The sequence below is a fragment of the Mytilus edulis genome, chromosome 5 (assembly GCF_963676685.1).
Source record: "Mytilus edulis chromosome 5, xbMytEdul2.2, whole genome shotgun sequence".
NCBI classification, from domain to species: Eukaryota; Metazoa; Mollusca; class Bivalvia; order Mytilida; family Mytilidae; genus Mytilus; species Mytilus edulis.
Window position 1 is genome coordinate 12,423,949 of NC_092348.1, and position 13,508 is coordinate 12,437,456.

General features: G+C 34.4%; 1 protein-coding gene across 1 annotated transcript; it reads left to right on the forward strand.

Annotated features, from left to right (window-relative positions):
- The first annotated feature begins 790 nt into the window (after positions 1 to 790).
- LOC139522989 (uncharacterized) lies at positions 791 to 3,774 on the forward strand. The gene has a single exon (XM_071316693.1). It carries the CDS (start codon positions 1,002 to 1,004, stop codon positions 2,136 to 2,138), a length of 1,137 nt encoding a protein of 378 aa, XP_071172794.1. The 5' UTR covers positions 791 to 1,001; the 3' UTR covers positions 2,139 to 3,774.
- The last annotated feature ends 9,734 nt before the right edge of the window (positions 3,775 to 13,508 follow it).

Genomic DNA, 13,508 nt, shown 5'->3' on the forward strand with positions numbered 1-13,508 from the left:
TATCAAAATTTCTGGATCCGCCACTGGTATAAACGATCATAAATAAACTCATCATACAGTCATAGATACCAGGACTAAATTTTGTATATATACGCCAGACGCGCGTTTCGTCTACAAAAGACACATCAGTGACGCTCGAATCCAAAAAAGTTTAAAAGGCCACATTAGCTTCCCTCGAATATCAAGTTCTAGCTGTTGTTATATATAGTTGGGCATGATCTATAACGTAACAGATGATTGTCACTTGAGATAATAACCAAAACTGTTTAAAGGCATTTGAGGGGGTATTGCTTTATTCCATAGGGGTGCACTAGTCTCTAGTCCAGTCCAAATAACTGCCAACTTAACTACGAAATTTCTAATTTGACATTTTGGAAATCTTGTGGTTATTTTTTTTATAAATACTTAATTTAATATAAAAAAAGAAGATGTGGTATGATTGCCAGTGAGACATCTATCCACAAAAGACCAAAATGACACAAACATTAACAACTATAGGTAACCGTACGTACGGCCTTCAACAATAAGCAAAGCCCATACCGCATAGTCAGCTATAAAAGGCCCCGAAAAGATCCCAACCCTCCCCCTAACCTGGGACAGTGGTGGTAAAACAGTACAACATAAGAACGAACTATAAAAATCAGTTGAAAAAGGCGTAACTCATCAGATAGACAAAAATACAAGTGGACGTGGCCGGGTACTTATACATCCCGACACAAAAAGATACAATGAACAGATCTGAGTGTACTCGCAGTTATCTGACAGCTAGTTCAAAGCCACTAACAACTAATAAAAAAATCATGCATCTAAGACTAAACAATCGAAATGTAATAGATGTCTAATGTCTAATAATAGTGATGCCCTGAAATGTCCAGCCTGTCAAACACTTAAACCTGGAGTTACTAAGGAGGAGGCTAAATCCTCTAATCAGTCTGAAGAGAAGGAAGGAAAGAAAGGATTTGGCGATTTGTTCAAACCTAAAGAGGGTGTCTGTAGATGTGATGGCTGCCTTATTTCAAATAATGGTGATGTTCTCCAAATGTCCTGCATGTGGTACGTTGAAGCCAGGAGTTACAAAAGAAGGCTTACCGAAAGAAAGGGAAAAGTCTTCAGCTTTTGGTAGTACCGGTGGGGGATTTAATTTCGGTGGAAAAGGAGGATTCACTTTTGGAACAGCCGGGAAGTCTGATATCAAAGCTGGTTCTGGATTCACTTTCCAAACAACTGATACAGCTGGTTCTGGATTCACTTTTCAAACAACTTATACAGCTGGTTTTAATTTCACACGAACAAAATCTAACGCAGATAAAAATAAAGCAGATGCTCTAGCCAAAGGTTTCAACTTTACATTACAACCATCTGCTACTGTAACACCAGAGAAGAGCAGCAGTGGATTCAATTTTACATTGTCACCATCAATAGATGCAGATCCAAAGTCTCCACCCACCAATGCTGAGGGGATGTACCTAAATAAAGACGGAGATGATGATCACATTCATTTTGAACCGATTATTGAACTACCGAGTGCTGTTGATGTTGTCACTGGAGAAGAAGACGAAGAAGTATTATTTCAACATCGTTCTAAATTGTTTAGATTTGCTGATGGCGAATGGAAAGAACGTGGACTAGGTGATATTAAAATTTCCAAACATACGGAAAATGGAAAAGTTAGACTTCTGATGCGTCGAGCACAAATTTATAAGATATGTTTGAATCATTATTTAATCGAAGAATTAGAGTTAAAACCTATGCCAAAAACTGACGGAAAAGCATGGATTTGGTTCGCCATGGATTTCTCTGATGTTGAACCTGCAATGCAACAATTAGCTGTAAAATTCAAAAATCAAGAAATAGCAACTGGTTTTAAAAAGGCATTTGACGATGCCAAAGCAAAACTTGAATCCTCTGTCGCTACCCAGGAATCACCAGTAAGGCGAGGTGATGATTCTTATATTATAACTGATGGTATTGAATTTGTAAAAGAAGAGAAGGCAACAAAAGAACAGATAGCAATGGCAAGAAAATTCTTTTTACCTGACCACTTCTATTTGTATGAGAAGAAACCATCCTGTCCAGGTTGTATTGGTTGTGAGGATGAAGAACCGGGAAATTATTATAAAAAACATGTTTACAATTAGACCTAAGATATATGAAATATAATCCCTATTTATTTGTTTTGTATCTTTCTTTGTAGATTTCAATAGCCGAACATTGAGATATATTATCGAGTTTGTAAAAAATATGTGTGGCAGTCAAATGGTCAATCACTGCAAAGTTTGAATTATCCATAGGATTACGAACCGGGAAATTATTATTGAAAACGTAATGTTTACAATATGACCTAGCTAAGATATATGGAATGTGATCGCTATTTGTTTTGTATCTTGCATTATAAATTTCCATAGCTTAACCTTGAGATACATTGTCTGATTAGTAAGAATAGGTGATTGAAAGTCTGTTCAATACAATATTTTCAACATATTTGAATTCGCCAAACAACTCATTATTGGAGTTTTTGCTGTTTATAGACGATTTTTATAAATATTCACGTGTTTTCCTAACATCATAAATACTATCATACTAGAAGAACTTTACATAGCAAACATGGTTGAAATCATATTCATTAAGACATTGGCCTTCAATGCAGATTTTGTTTTTACTATTATCTGCAAAACCAAAACAGATAAATAAGCGCAAATAACAAGATTTACAAATAAATCAAATGATCAAAATTGTCAGTTTAATCATTTGTGGAGTTTTTGATCTTAAAGACGAAATCTGCCAATGCTTTGTTGTCTGTCTATTATTTAGAAACTATAAAAGGTAGATAGAAGTCTAACTTAACATAGCATCATTTATCAGCAAGACAAGATATTTATAGACCTTTCTGGTACGACTTACAAAAACTTTTCTGTAGATGTCTATAATCATTGCCATGAGAAGAAAGAATTGACAAATTCACCGAAACTGGGTTAACCTTATTTACAAGAAAAAACGACCCATTTAATTAAGATAATTATAGCATATTAAATAAAGGCTGGGTTTTAAAACCCTTCAGCATTGAGCGCGGGATCCGTCAAAGTTGACCCGCAAGTTCTATAATTATGGTTATTGCTGATAAAAATTCAAATTTAAAGATAGAAAAAGAAAAATGGTATCAAACGACATTTGCATTTACCCCCTAAATATATATTTTATGAAAAACCAATAGGATTTCAAAATAGGACAAAATATTTATTTTAGAAAATAATACAAGCAAAAGACAACACATGCTGTACTTAACAAATATATACAAGATAATACATTGAAGTTTCTGCATCACAAATATCAACCAAACAATTAATGTTCTCTTGGAAAATAACGTTAACTCCACATTGAAAATTATTTTTTGACATGCATATTTCAGAAATTTCTTCTTCAATTTGGGATCAAATAAAACTATTACTTGATAAACATTAAATAGGACATCATATAATATCACTTATGCATGTATACAAAATAAACGATTTGTATATCCGAGGAAAAAACAAAACAAACCAATGTGTTTCAAAGTAAAAAATAAAGAAATTTCTTCAACATTACAGAATAATGACAAATAAAAAAGGCAAATATGAAAACTTCCAAAATTTGGTTGCAGAAAAAACTGTATTATCTTCTTGAACTAAAACTTATGATATATATCATGTTATCTTATTTTTATTCAGTTGCATATATCATTAGCTAAAATATTATATATATTGTGCACTATCAAAATAAAAATGATGTAAAATTTCACTCAACTTTTGTATTATGGAATAATTTTATATCTGGTAAAATCTACTTTGGCAGTTTCTTCCATGTTAACGCTACTTCTAAGGAATGGGGAAAGGCTTTTGTTGTTTTACTGTTCATCGTACAATCTTCAACAATGGGCATTATATCAGTCCACAGAATGACAGTAATGAGTTCTAATGTGTGAGCTTCTAATATCTGTCAGACATCATTTCGATTTTTAGATACTTTGAATTAATGCGGTTCGTTGTTAGCAAAATAAATTGTCCAACTTCTTGTCGTGCCAGGTTTAATCCACCATTTTCTACATAAGAATATGCATGTAAAAAGTCAAGATTATGACCACAGTTATTTTCAATTAGATTGATGCATTTGAGCTTTCGATTTGTCATTTGATATGTGACTTTCCGATTTGAATTCTCCTCGGAGTTCGGTTGTTTTGTTATTTTACTTGTTACCATTTTAGCATACATTTTTCATTGCTTATTTGTTAGCTTCTGTTTGAAGTAATGATTCAGTATTTAGCTTCATCTTTATTGTGAGGATTTTTACTGTGATTAGCTATTTTAGATTTGCCCTCACTTTCTGAACTACCATAGTCTGAACATTTATGATATCTTCTGAGCATAAAACTTTCAGTTTCATTATTCTCACCTCTCAATTAAATAATGTTCAGATGCGTCGTCGATCATTTCCTGTTTGAAGACACTTTGATATTTATGTACCCTCTAAGTATTGAATGTTTACCAATATGTTATAACTATTGGGTTTCATTGAGTATACTATTTGATGTTTTTTTTTATAAGGAAAGATCTCATTGCATATGCGTGACGGATTTTATTATCGTTATTTTATTACTCGCGAAAGTAACTTAAATTAGTTAAAACAGTACTTTGCATGCAAGACATGGAGTACAATTCCTTGCCATTTTAAGCACTTGACATGTTTTATGAGAAAATGTACCAAAGTATCTGTAAAATATAAAATTAAGCGGCAGAAAATCCTTTGCAAAAGGTGTCATCATTACGTCGTAATTGTACACAAGCTAAAATGAATATAATCATTTGGACTAACTTTTAATCTTCAAAGCATTAAAGAAATATTCTATCAGCAGTCAAACTGTGCCTCTCTTCTTGACAACTTGTTCCTTCCTTCATATAAGTCGGACTTCACACAGGAACATCTTAGTAGGAAAAGAAGAAGATTGCAGTATTTTTTCACTTTACTTTCTACTATATGGAGATGATGATCTTTCACTAAATAATTTAAAATTTGGTGATTAAGTTGAACGCATCTATCTCTTTTAACTTGAGATACATGATACAACAGATACAGTTAAGTTTGCCTTAGATTTTTGACTTAAATCTAGAAATTGACAACCAGGGTCAGTTGCAAACAAAACTTTAGGACAAAAGAGATGATTAACGCTTCCTAATTGTGAAATTGCAATCTCTCTGTAGGAACATTCCAGCAGCGCCTACATATGGAGTATATATCTCCAAGTTGATACACTATTCTAGGGTTTGATTTTCCAGTCATGATTTTCTTGATAGAGGGTTGCTGCTTACAAGGAAGCAACTAAACCAGGAGTTCCAAATGGTGAAGTAGAAATCATCCCTTCGTAAGTTTTATTGACGCCTTCTCGTGTTGGTTGACCGTTATGGGATAACCGTTTCACAGAAGATAACGGATACGTTCCTTATGTCGTAACTATAACCCCGTCCCTTCTACTCGAATGTGACCTACCGAATTAGATCTAAAACAGGGGTTTTACCAACACGAGCAATACGACGGGTGACGCATATGGATTAGGATATAATTACACTTCTGAGCCACCTGAGATCACCTTTTTTGGTGTGGTTTGTGTTGCTCAATCTTTAATTTTTTATGTTTTTTTTTTCATGTTCTATTGTTTGTGTGTTGATCTTTTTCGTTTTAGCCATGGTGTTGTCAGTTAATTTTCGACGTATGAGTTTGAATTTTCCTATGGTATCTTTCGCCTTTCTTCTACAGATATTCTATGGATTCCAGTTATTGTCATATTTGCCTATTATTTTTGTTTAGGTTTAGCTATCTATAAAACCAAGTTCAACCCACCCTTTCCTTTGGAAAATGTCTATACCAAGTCGGAATATTTGTATTTCACTTGTTCCATTGATTGATGCCATTCAATTTTGTCAGTTTTCATGGAATTCCACTTTTTTTAAATTGCCATTGAGTTCGATATTTGTGTTATTCTTAATTAGTTTAAGATAGAATATTTTCATTAAACAAGAAAGGTATGTAAGTTTAAGGGGGTTCTTATTTTAGCTCCAACTCTATCATTTTGATGAGATTTTTTCATCATCAACTTTCATCAACTACCCTATTATGACCACTTACTCATTCTATTAAAATGGGCAATAAAGTTGCTTTAAACGAAGATAGTCAGTGTCATTTAATGATTTGACTGTTTACAAGTGATTAGAAACAATGCACTATAAATGAGGGCCCTCATGGGGTTTTTGATTATGTGATTACTTGGCCGTTTTTTTAATGATTATTTGATTATTAAGCCAAATATTTCATGATTATTTGATTACCTAGGACTGTATTTTTAGTTTATGATTATTTGATCACTAAAGATAAGCAAATATTTAATGATTATGTGATTATAAATCATAAATCTGAAATTGTGGGTGCATTTATTATCGTAATTGTAATTTAATCGACATAAGTGTAAGATTCATTAATACAATTTCAGGGAATGCTGCATACAAATAGCGCTTAAAATTCAAATTTTTAAGGGGAAACCTATGATTACCTACCCTATAAAAATTCATGCAATAATAAAAACAAAAAAAAAACTTTCTGCATTAACATTATGATATAATTTTTTAGAAGACCCCGGATGTAACGAGGTTGCATATCTAGGGTTGAATTCAGTGGAGGAAGAAGCCTTATCACTAAGAATATATATGAAGTATAACGGTTTCCACAGTTGTTTCACGGGTATACCAATTGACTTATATTTATATATTTTTGTGCGCAGGTGCGCCTTGGAGCAAATGATCTTGTGATCTTAGATTAAGGTCAAATGACTCATATTGTACAGTTTATTAACTTTTTTGTTTCTAGCCAATCAGTTTTAAGATATACAAAAAGGGAAATATAATCATGTGAATTGGTGTTAGTATACATGTAAAAATTTCCTACCTTGAGTGACTGATTTCAATTTTCGTGTTGAGCCCTTTGATTCTTTATGACTTTCATTATATCATCATGTATATCTTTTATATCTGGGCGTCACTGGTGAGTCTTGTGTGGGCAAGGCGCGTTTTTGGCGTATTGAATTTTGGACCTGATGCTTTTTGTTATCTATTAATCATGTTTTTCTGTGTCTAATATGTTCTCCTGTTTGTTTGTGTTGTGGTCCTGTGGTGTTGTGTTGTCGTTTCGGTGTTGTATTTAACTTTGCCATTAAAGTGCGAGGTTTGGCATGCCTTAAAACCAGGTTCAACCCACCACTTTTATTCCCCTTTAAAAGTGTCCTGTACCAAGTCAGGAAGATGGTCATTGTTATAATATTGTTCGTTTCTCTTTGTGTTGCATTTTAACGTTGAGTCGTTTGTGTTTTCTCTTATTTTTGAGATATTGAGATAAGACGTGGCACGGTACTTGTCTATCCCAAATTCATGTATTTGGTTTTCATGTTACATTTGTTATTCTCGTGGTGTTTTGTCTGATGATTGGTCTGTTTCTGTGTGTGTTGCGTTTCGGTGTTGTGTCGTTGTTCTCCTCTTATATTTAATGCGTTTCGCTCGGTTTTGGTTTGTTACCCCGATTTTGTTTTTTGTCCATGGATTTATGAGTTTTGAACAGCGGTATACTACTGTTGCCTTTATGTACAATACATACCAAGAATAATAAGAAATCTCAGTTTTGAAATACTGATTACCATCCTGTCTTAGCTATCACAGCTACCAAATCTAGGTTTTTGAAGATCAGTGAAAAGTAAAATCACAAAAATACTGAACTTAGAGGAAGATCAATTGGGAAAGTCCATACTCACATGGCAAAATCAAATAACAAAACGCATCAAAAACGAATGGACAAGAACTGTCATATTCCTGACTTGGTACAGGCATTTTGTAAGTCTTGAGTAAGCTTAAGTATAACATCAATGATCAGTTCATTAGTTTATAATTAATCTGAAACTTTATAACTTTTTATTCTAATGTAACTAGGGGATTGGTTGAATAACTAAACACTACTTAATATCAAGTGACATATGTAGATTTCTTCATGTAGTTGGATTGGTTGTCCATTTCTAAGGCTATGATGTTATATATATGTGTGTTCTTTGACAACATGATTTCGATTAAACAATCAAGAAATGTTTTCAACGAATATTTTTTTCATTTGTCCATTGTATCCAAAATGGAACCATATCATAAGGTAGGTTTAATTCCTCAGCCATATTCAGTTTTCATGATAAGTTCTTGTTTTAATTAATAAAAGTGATAAATATCAAATGTGAACATTTATTAAAAGGATTCATAGCTAATGAGGTAACTAAGTAATGTAAATACATTTTCAACGATAGTCAATTTCTGGGTTATTCTTTTTGAAAGGTTCGATGTTTGTCTATCAGTTACTATATGTACAATAGGTTCAATATATTTTGCCTCTTGTTGGTGATAAAGTTTTTCCATTAATTGAAAAGAAAGAATCTGTCATTATCAATTAATGACAGAAAATCGCTAAGCAATAGTGAATAAAACTGCAGAAAAGCAGTTTTTAATTTTAAAGTTACAGCGAGGCTTTGACATGGAGCAAAACACTCACCTCACTGCAAGTGTATGATGACCCTTAAGTCTGACGAACATTTGACCTTGACTTCAAATGCTTTCATGTTTGTGAAAAGATAGTATGCAGATGAAACATTTTTGTGGTGACAATGACATTTTTGAGATTTTTGGCGTTCAGTTTATTAATATAATCATTGCTTCTGTGTTAGATTGACACTTGATCATGCATGGTTAATGATAGGTCAGTCTGACAGAACTATACACATACAAAAAACCAGCAGAAGTTTAATTTTTAATTATACGTCAGTTACATCAGGCGTTTATCGGGTGGCAGTCAAAGATAAAGTTAGCATAGCCCCAAGGTCCGAGGTAGTAATCCAGGGTGAAGAACTGAACTAAGATTCAGCTGTTCAGGTGACTGGCATTATTGAACCCAGTGAAGAATTTCTTGATAGAGGAAATGCTCTTGTAGGGAAGTCTGTTGTAATGTCTGATAAATCAGTTCCTGTTAGGCTGTTGAATATAAGTGACAGTGTCCAAATATTAAATGTCGGTACTGTGGTCGGAAATCTCAGTGGAGCGGAAGTGGTTAGTCAGGTAGACAATCACAAGAGTTATGCTCTTAATAATGAATTGGAAAAATTATTAGATAGGTCTAGTGAGATTCTTGGACATGGACAAAGAGACAAGGTCACAGAGTTGTTATTGGAATTTAAGCATCTTTTTGCCGCTTCAGATTCGGATCTTGGACAAACAAATATTGTTAAACACAGGATTGACACTGGTGCTGCAAGGCCAATCAAGCAGCCACCACGGCGCACCCCAATAGGTCTTAGGGAAGAGGTAGATCAACATATTAACGATATGTTGGAAAGAAACATTATTGAGCCCTCGGAAGGACCATGGTCCTCCGGAATAGTTTTGGTAAGAAAGAAAGATGGGACCACTAGGTTTTGCGAAGACTATAGACAGTTAAACGCATGTACTATCAAAGACGCATATCATTTGCCCCGAATTGATGATTTGCTTGAGCAGTTGTCAGGAAACAAGTGGTTTTTAACTTTGGATTTATGTTCTGGATATTGGCAGGTAGAAGTTGAGCCATCAGATCGCTTTAAAACAGCCTGTCACACGGAAGGGTCTTTATCAATTTCGTTGTATGCCATTTGGTCTGGTTAACGCCCCTGCCACCTTTGAGCGTCTAATGGAGAATGTTATGGCAGGGCTCCAATGGGACATTTGTCTCATATATCTAGATGACATCATAGTTATGGCTAAGAATTTTGACGAAATGATACATAATTTACGCAAGGTTTTTGTAAAGTTACAAGGGGCAGGGCTCAAACTCAAACCCAAAAAGTGTCATTTGTTTGCTTAAAAGGTTACTTTTCTCGGACATGTTGTTTCAGAATCGGGTGTTGCTACCGACCCCGATAAAATTAAGTGTATAAAGGAATGGCCAGTACCCCAGAACGTGACAGAGCTCAGATCCTTCTTGGGTTTGTGTGGTTATTATCGCCGGTACATAATACATTTCTCAGATACGACTAAGAGCTTACACCAAATGACCGAAAAGGGTCGCGAATTTCTGTGGACAAATGATAGTCAGGAGGTCTTTGAAAAGCTGAAAGGCAAATTAGTCAGTGCCCCAGTCAAAAACAGAGCGCCGGTATTGTGTTACAAGGCAGGAACTGCTAGCCGTGGTCCATTTTGTTAAACATTTTCGGCATTTCTTGTACGGTAGGCGGTTTATTATAAATACAGATCACAGCTCATTACAATGGCTCATTAGATTCAAAAACCTATAGGGTCAACTAGCCGGTTGGCTGGAAGTTATAAGTTCATTGGTTATTAAACAAAGACCAGATATCCAACATCGCAATGCCGATGCTTTGAGTCGTATCCCTTGTAAGCAGTGTGGCTTTGTTGAAAACTGGGAAGCAGCTGGCTTAGTCAATATGGCACAATTTCAGGGGGGCCAGGATGATGATCTTGAGCTAGATATAAGACAATTGCAAGAAACAGACAAGGACTTGCAGACTGTCATATGATGGTTGACTACTGGCTCAAAACCTTCATACTCACAAACCGGCAAACACAGTTATGTTGTTAAGTCCCTTTGGTCCCAATGGAATGTTATGAAGGTTCAAGATGGTATATTGTTTAGGGAAGACCCGGAAACAAATTTGAAACAAGTTGTCATACCAATGAAGGAAAGGCGTAAAATTCTTGAGTTTGCTCATGATAATAGGACAGCTGCTCCTTTGGGCATTAATAAAACTTTGGCTAGGATTAAGGAAAATTTTTATTGGCCAGGTGTTAGAGGTGATTCTTGGAGTTACATTATTACATGTAATAAGAGAAAGAAACCAATTCCTAAGAGAAAGGCCCCATTGCAAGTTAAAGAGTCAGGTTATCCCATGGAGAGAATTGCTATGGGTATCCTTGGGGAACTCCCAGCGAGTGAAAAAGGCAAATAGGTAAATAGTTATAAATCTTATTTTGAAGTAAGGTTAAGTCACAGCTCCAATTAAGCGTCCTTTTGTGTTGTACTCCATTGTTAGGTTAAGGGTTCCATTTTGTATACTTACCGGAAGTAATCTTTTGTTACTTGTTGTTAGGCTTTTATATCTAAGGTTGAATTAGTTCAGGAAACACGTTACCATATGTAAGGGTTAGCCAACGATACACAACAAATCCAGGGAAGTAACCCTGGTACGGATCTACGGGTACACAAAGTACCATCTGGCGTGTATGACTCCCTGCACGTTACAAATGTTTTACTATCATAGGGGGCAACGTAAAGGTCTGAGTGACCTGACTTTGGTATACCACAGCCAAGATCATGGTGATGCAACTGCATACCAAGTTAGGTCAACGTAAGTTATACTTTACAAACGTTAGGATCTTTACTTTATAAATTGGATAATGTTTTACTATGTCATAGGGGTATCACAGTCGAGGTCAAAGTGATATGACTTTGTTAATACGCCCAACCCCTCTTTTTTCTTTCCACCAAAACCCATGATTTATCTGCATACCAATTATCATCAACCGAAAATCTATGGTCCAAAGTTTTTCAAAGGAGAACATGTAAACAACATCACAGGAAAAGCCAGCCGAAGGAAGTATTGGTTACTTACCTACATCGAAACCTCCACATAAGCTCAAAACCCATCAAAGAGCATGCCTATAAAATATTAGTAAGACCTTAAATGGAATACGCCCCGATAGTATGGGACCCGTACCAGTAAAACTACATAGATAGAATTGAAAAGGTACAAAGACGAGCTGCACGATATGAAACCAGCATACATAGAAATAGATCAAGTGTCAGCAACATGATAACTGAGTTAAGATTACGCTTACAAACAAGACGAAAAGAAGCTCGACTCATCATGTGTTACAAAATAACACACGACCTTGTAGCCATAGACGAGAGTAAATATCTACAAAAACCAACAAGAAGCTCAAACCAAACAGGACACCATACCTCTCTAATACATCCAGCCACCAAAGACTGTAAGAAATGGCCCTTCTTCATCAACACCGTCAAGGATTGGAACCGACTGCCACCAAATATCGTCACAGCAAAGTCTTTAGAGATCGTCAAGTCTCAAGTGACCAAAACGTCAAACTAAATCAACAGAACTATTTGTTTTAACCTGTTTTAGCCTGTTTTTAATCATGCGCAACTTGCCAGATTATTCATCATATTAAATGTGGGCAATATTTGAAAGAAGGAGACAAAGCTTGACAGACCGACATGGTGATTCCTATATACCAAATTCCCTGTTACCGTTATTTTGTTTGCTGAGTACGGTTGACACCATTGAAAGTTTAGTCAGTATTCCTTTAAAAACAATCTGGCTCTATAAAAATATCAATATCACATAGTATGTTCATCACATACATTTGATGGTCCGTGTAACACTTATCAATGAAAAATTTCAAAAAGTTTTCAAATTTTTGTTATTTTGGATTTTTTTTCAAATTTTTCAAATATCAAAGTTCCTAATTTTTACAGTTATCATAAATTCGACAAGTAATTTCAGAATATTGTTTTTTTTTAATTTAGAGAATAAAAGTGTGTCAAAATCAGGTTTTACTAATTATTTTTTAGACTTTAAGACACATATTTCTCTTTTTCACCCTGTAGATCAAACAAAATATGGGCGAAAGATAACAGAGGGACATTCAAACTCATATGTCGAAAATAAACAGACAACGCCATGGCTCAAAAAGAAAGAAAGACAAATAGACGAACAATAGTACACAAAACATAACATTGAAAACTAAAGACTGAGCAACACGGACCCCACCAAAAACTGGAGGTGATCTCAAGTGCTCCGGAAGGGTAAGCAGATCCTGCTCTTCATGTGGCACCCATCGTGTTGCTCATGTTATTACAAACCCGGTAATAAATAATTCGGTAGGTCACAAGTTAGCCTCTTGTTTTATAATTTTTATCATATTTACTTTTTAGAAAATATTGTTTCATTTTGATTTGTTTTAGTAAATTTCATTTCATTTCCTTTAATTCTAATTCCGGTTCGCACTTTTAACAGGTATACACTTTTATTTAACACTTCATATAAGGTATGGTGATAAACGTTTGAATCTTTTCCCCTTTCCCATATTTTTATAAAAAATCAAAAATTCAAACTTTCGAAAAGCGAAATGATCAAAACTGTACGTTTACTTTATTATTTTTAAACTTTGCTTAAATATATAAACAATTAAATTTTAAAACAAAGTTTATAATTTAAAATTTTGAAGTATTTGGTGAAATTTTCAAAATTTAAAAAAAAATGAAAATTTGGAGTTTTGATATTTTAAAACTTTGATCAAAAATAAAAAAAAATAAAATTTGATTTTTTTTTGAAATTTTGAATTGATAAGTGTTACGCGGACCATTTGATAAAGGTTCACTTTTATCATCACACA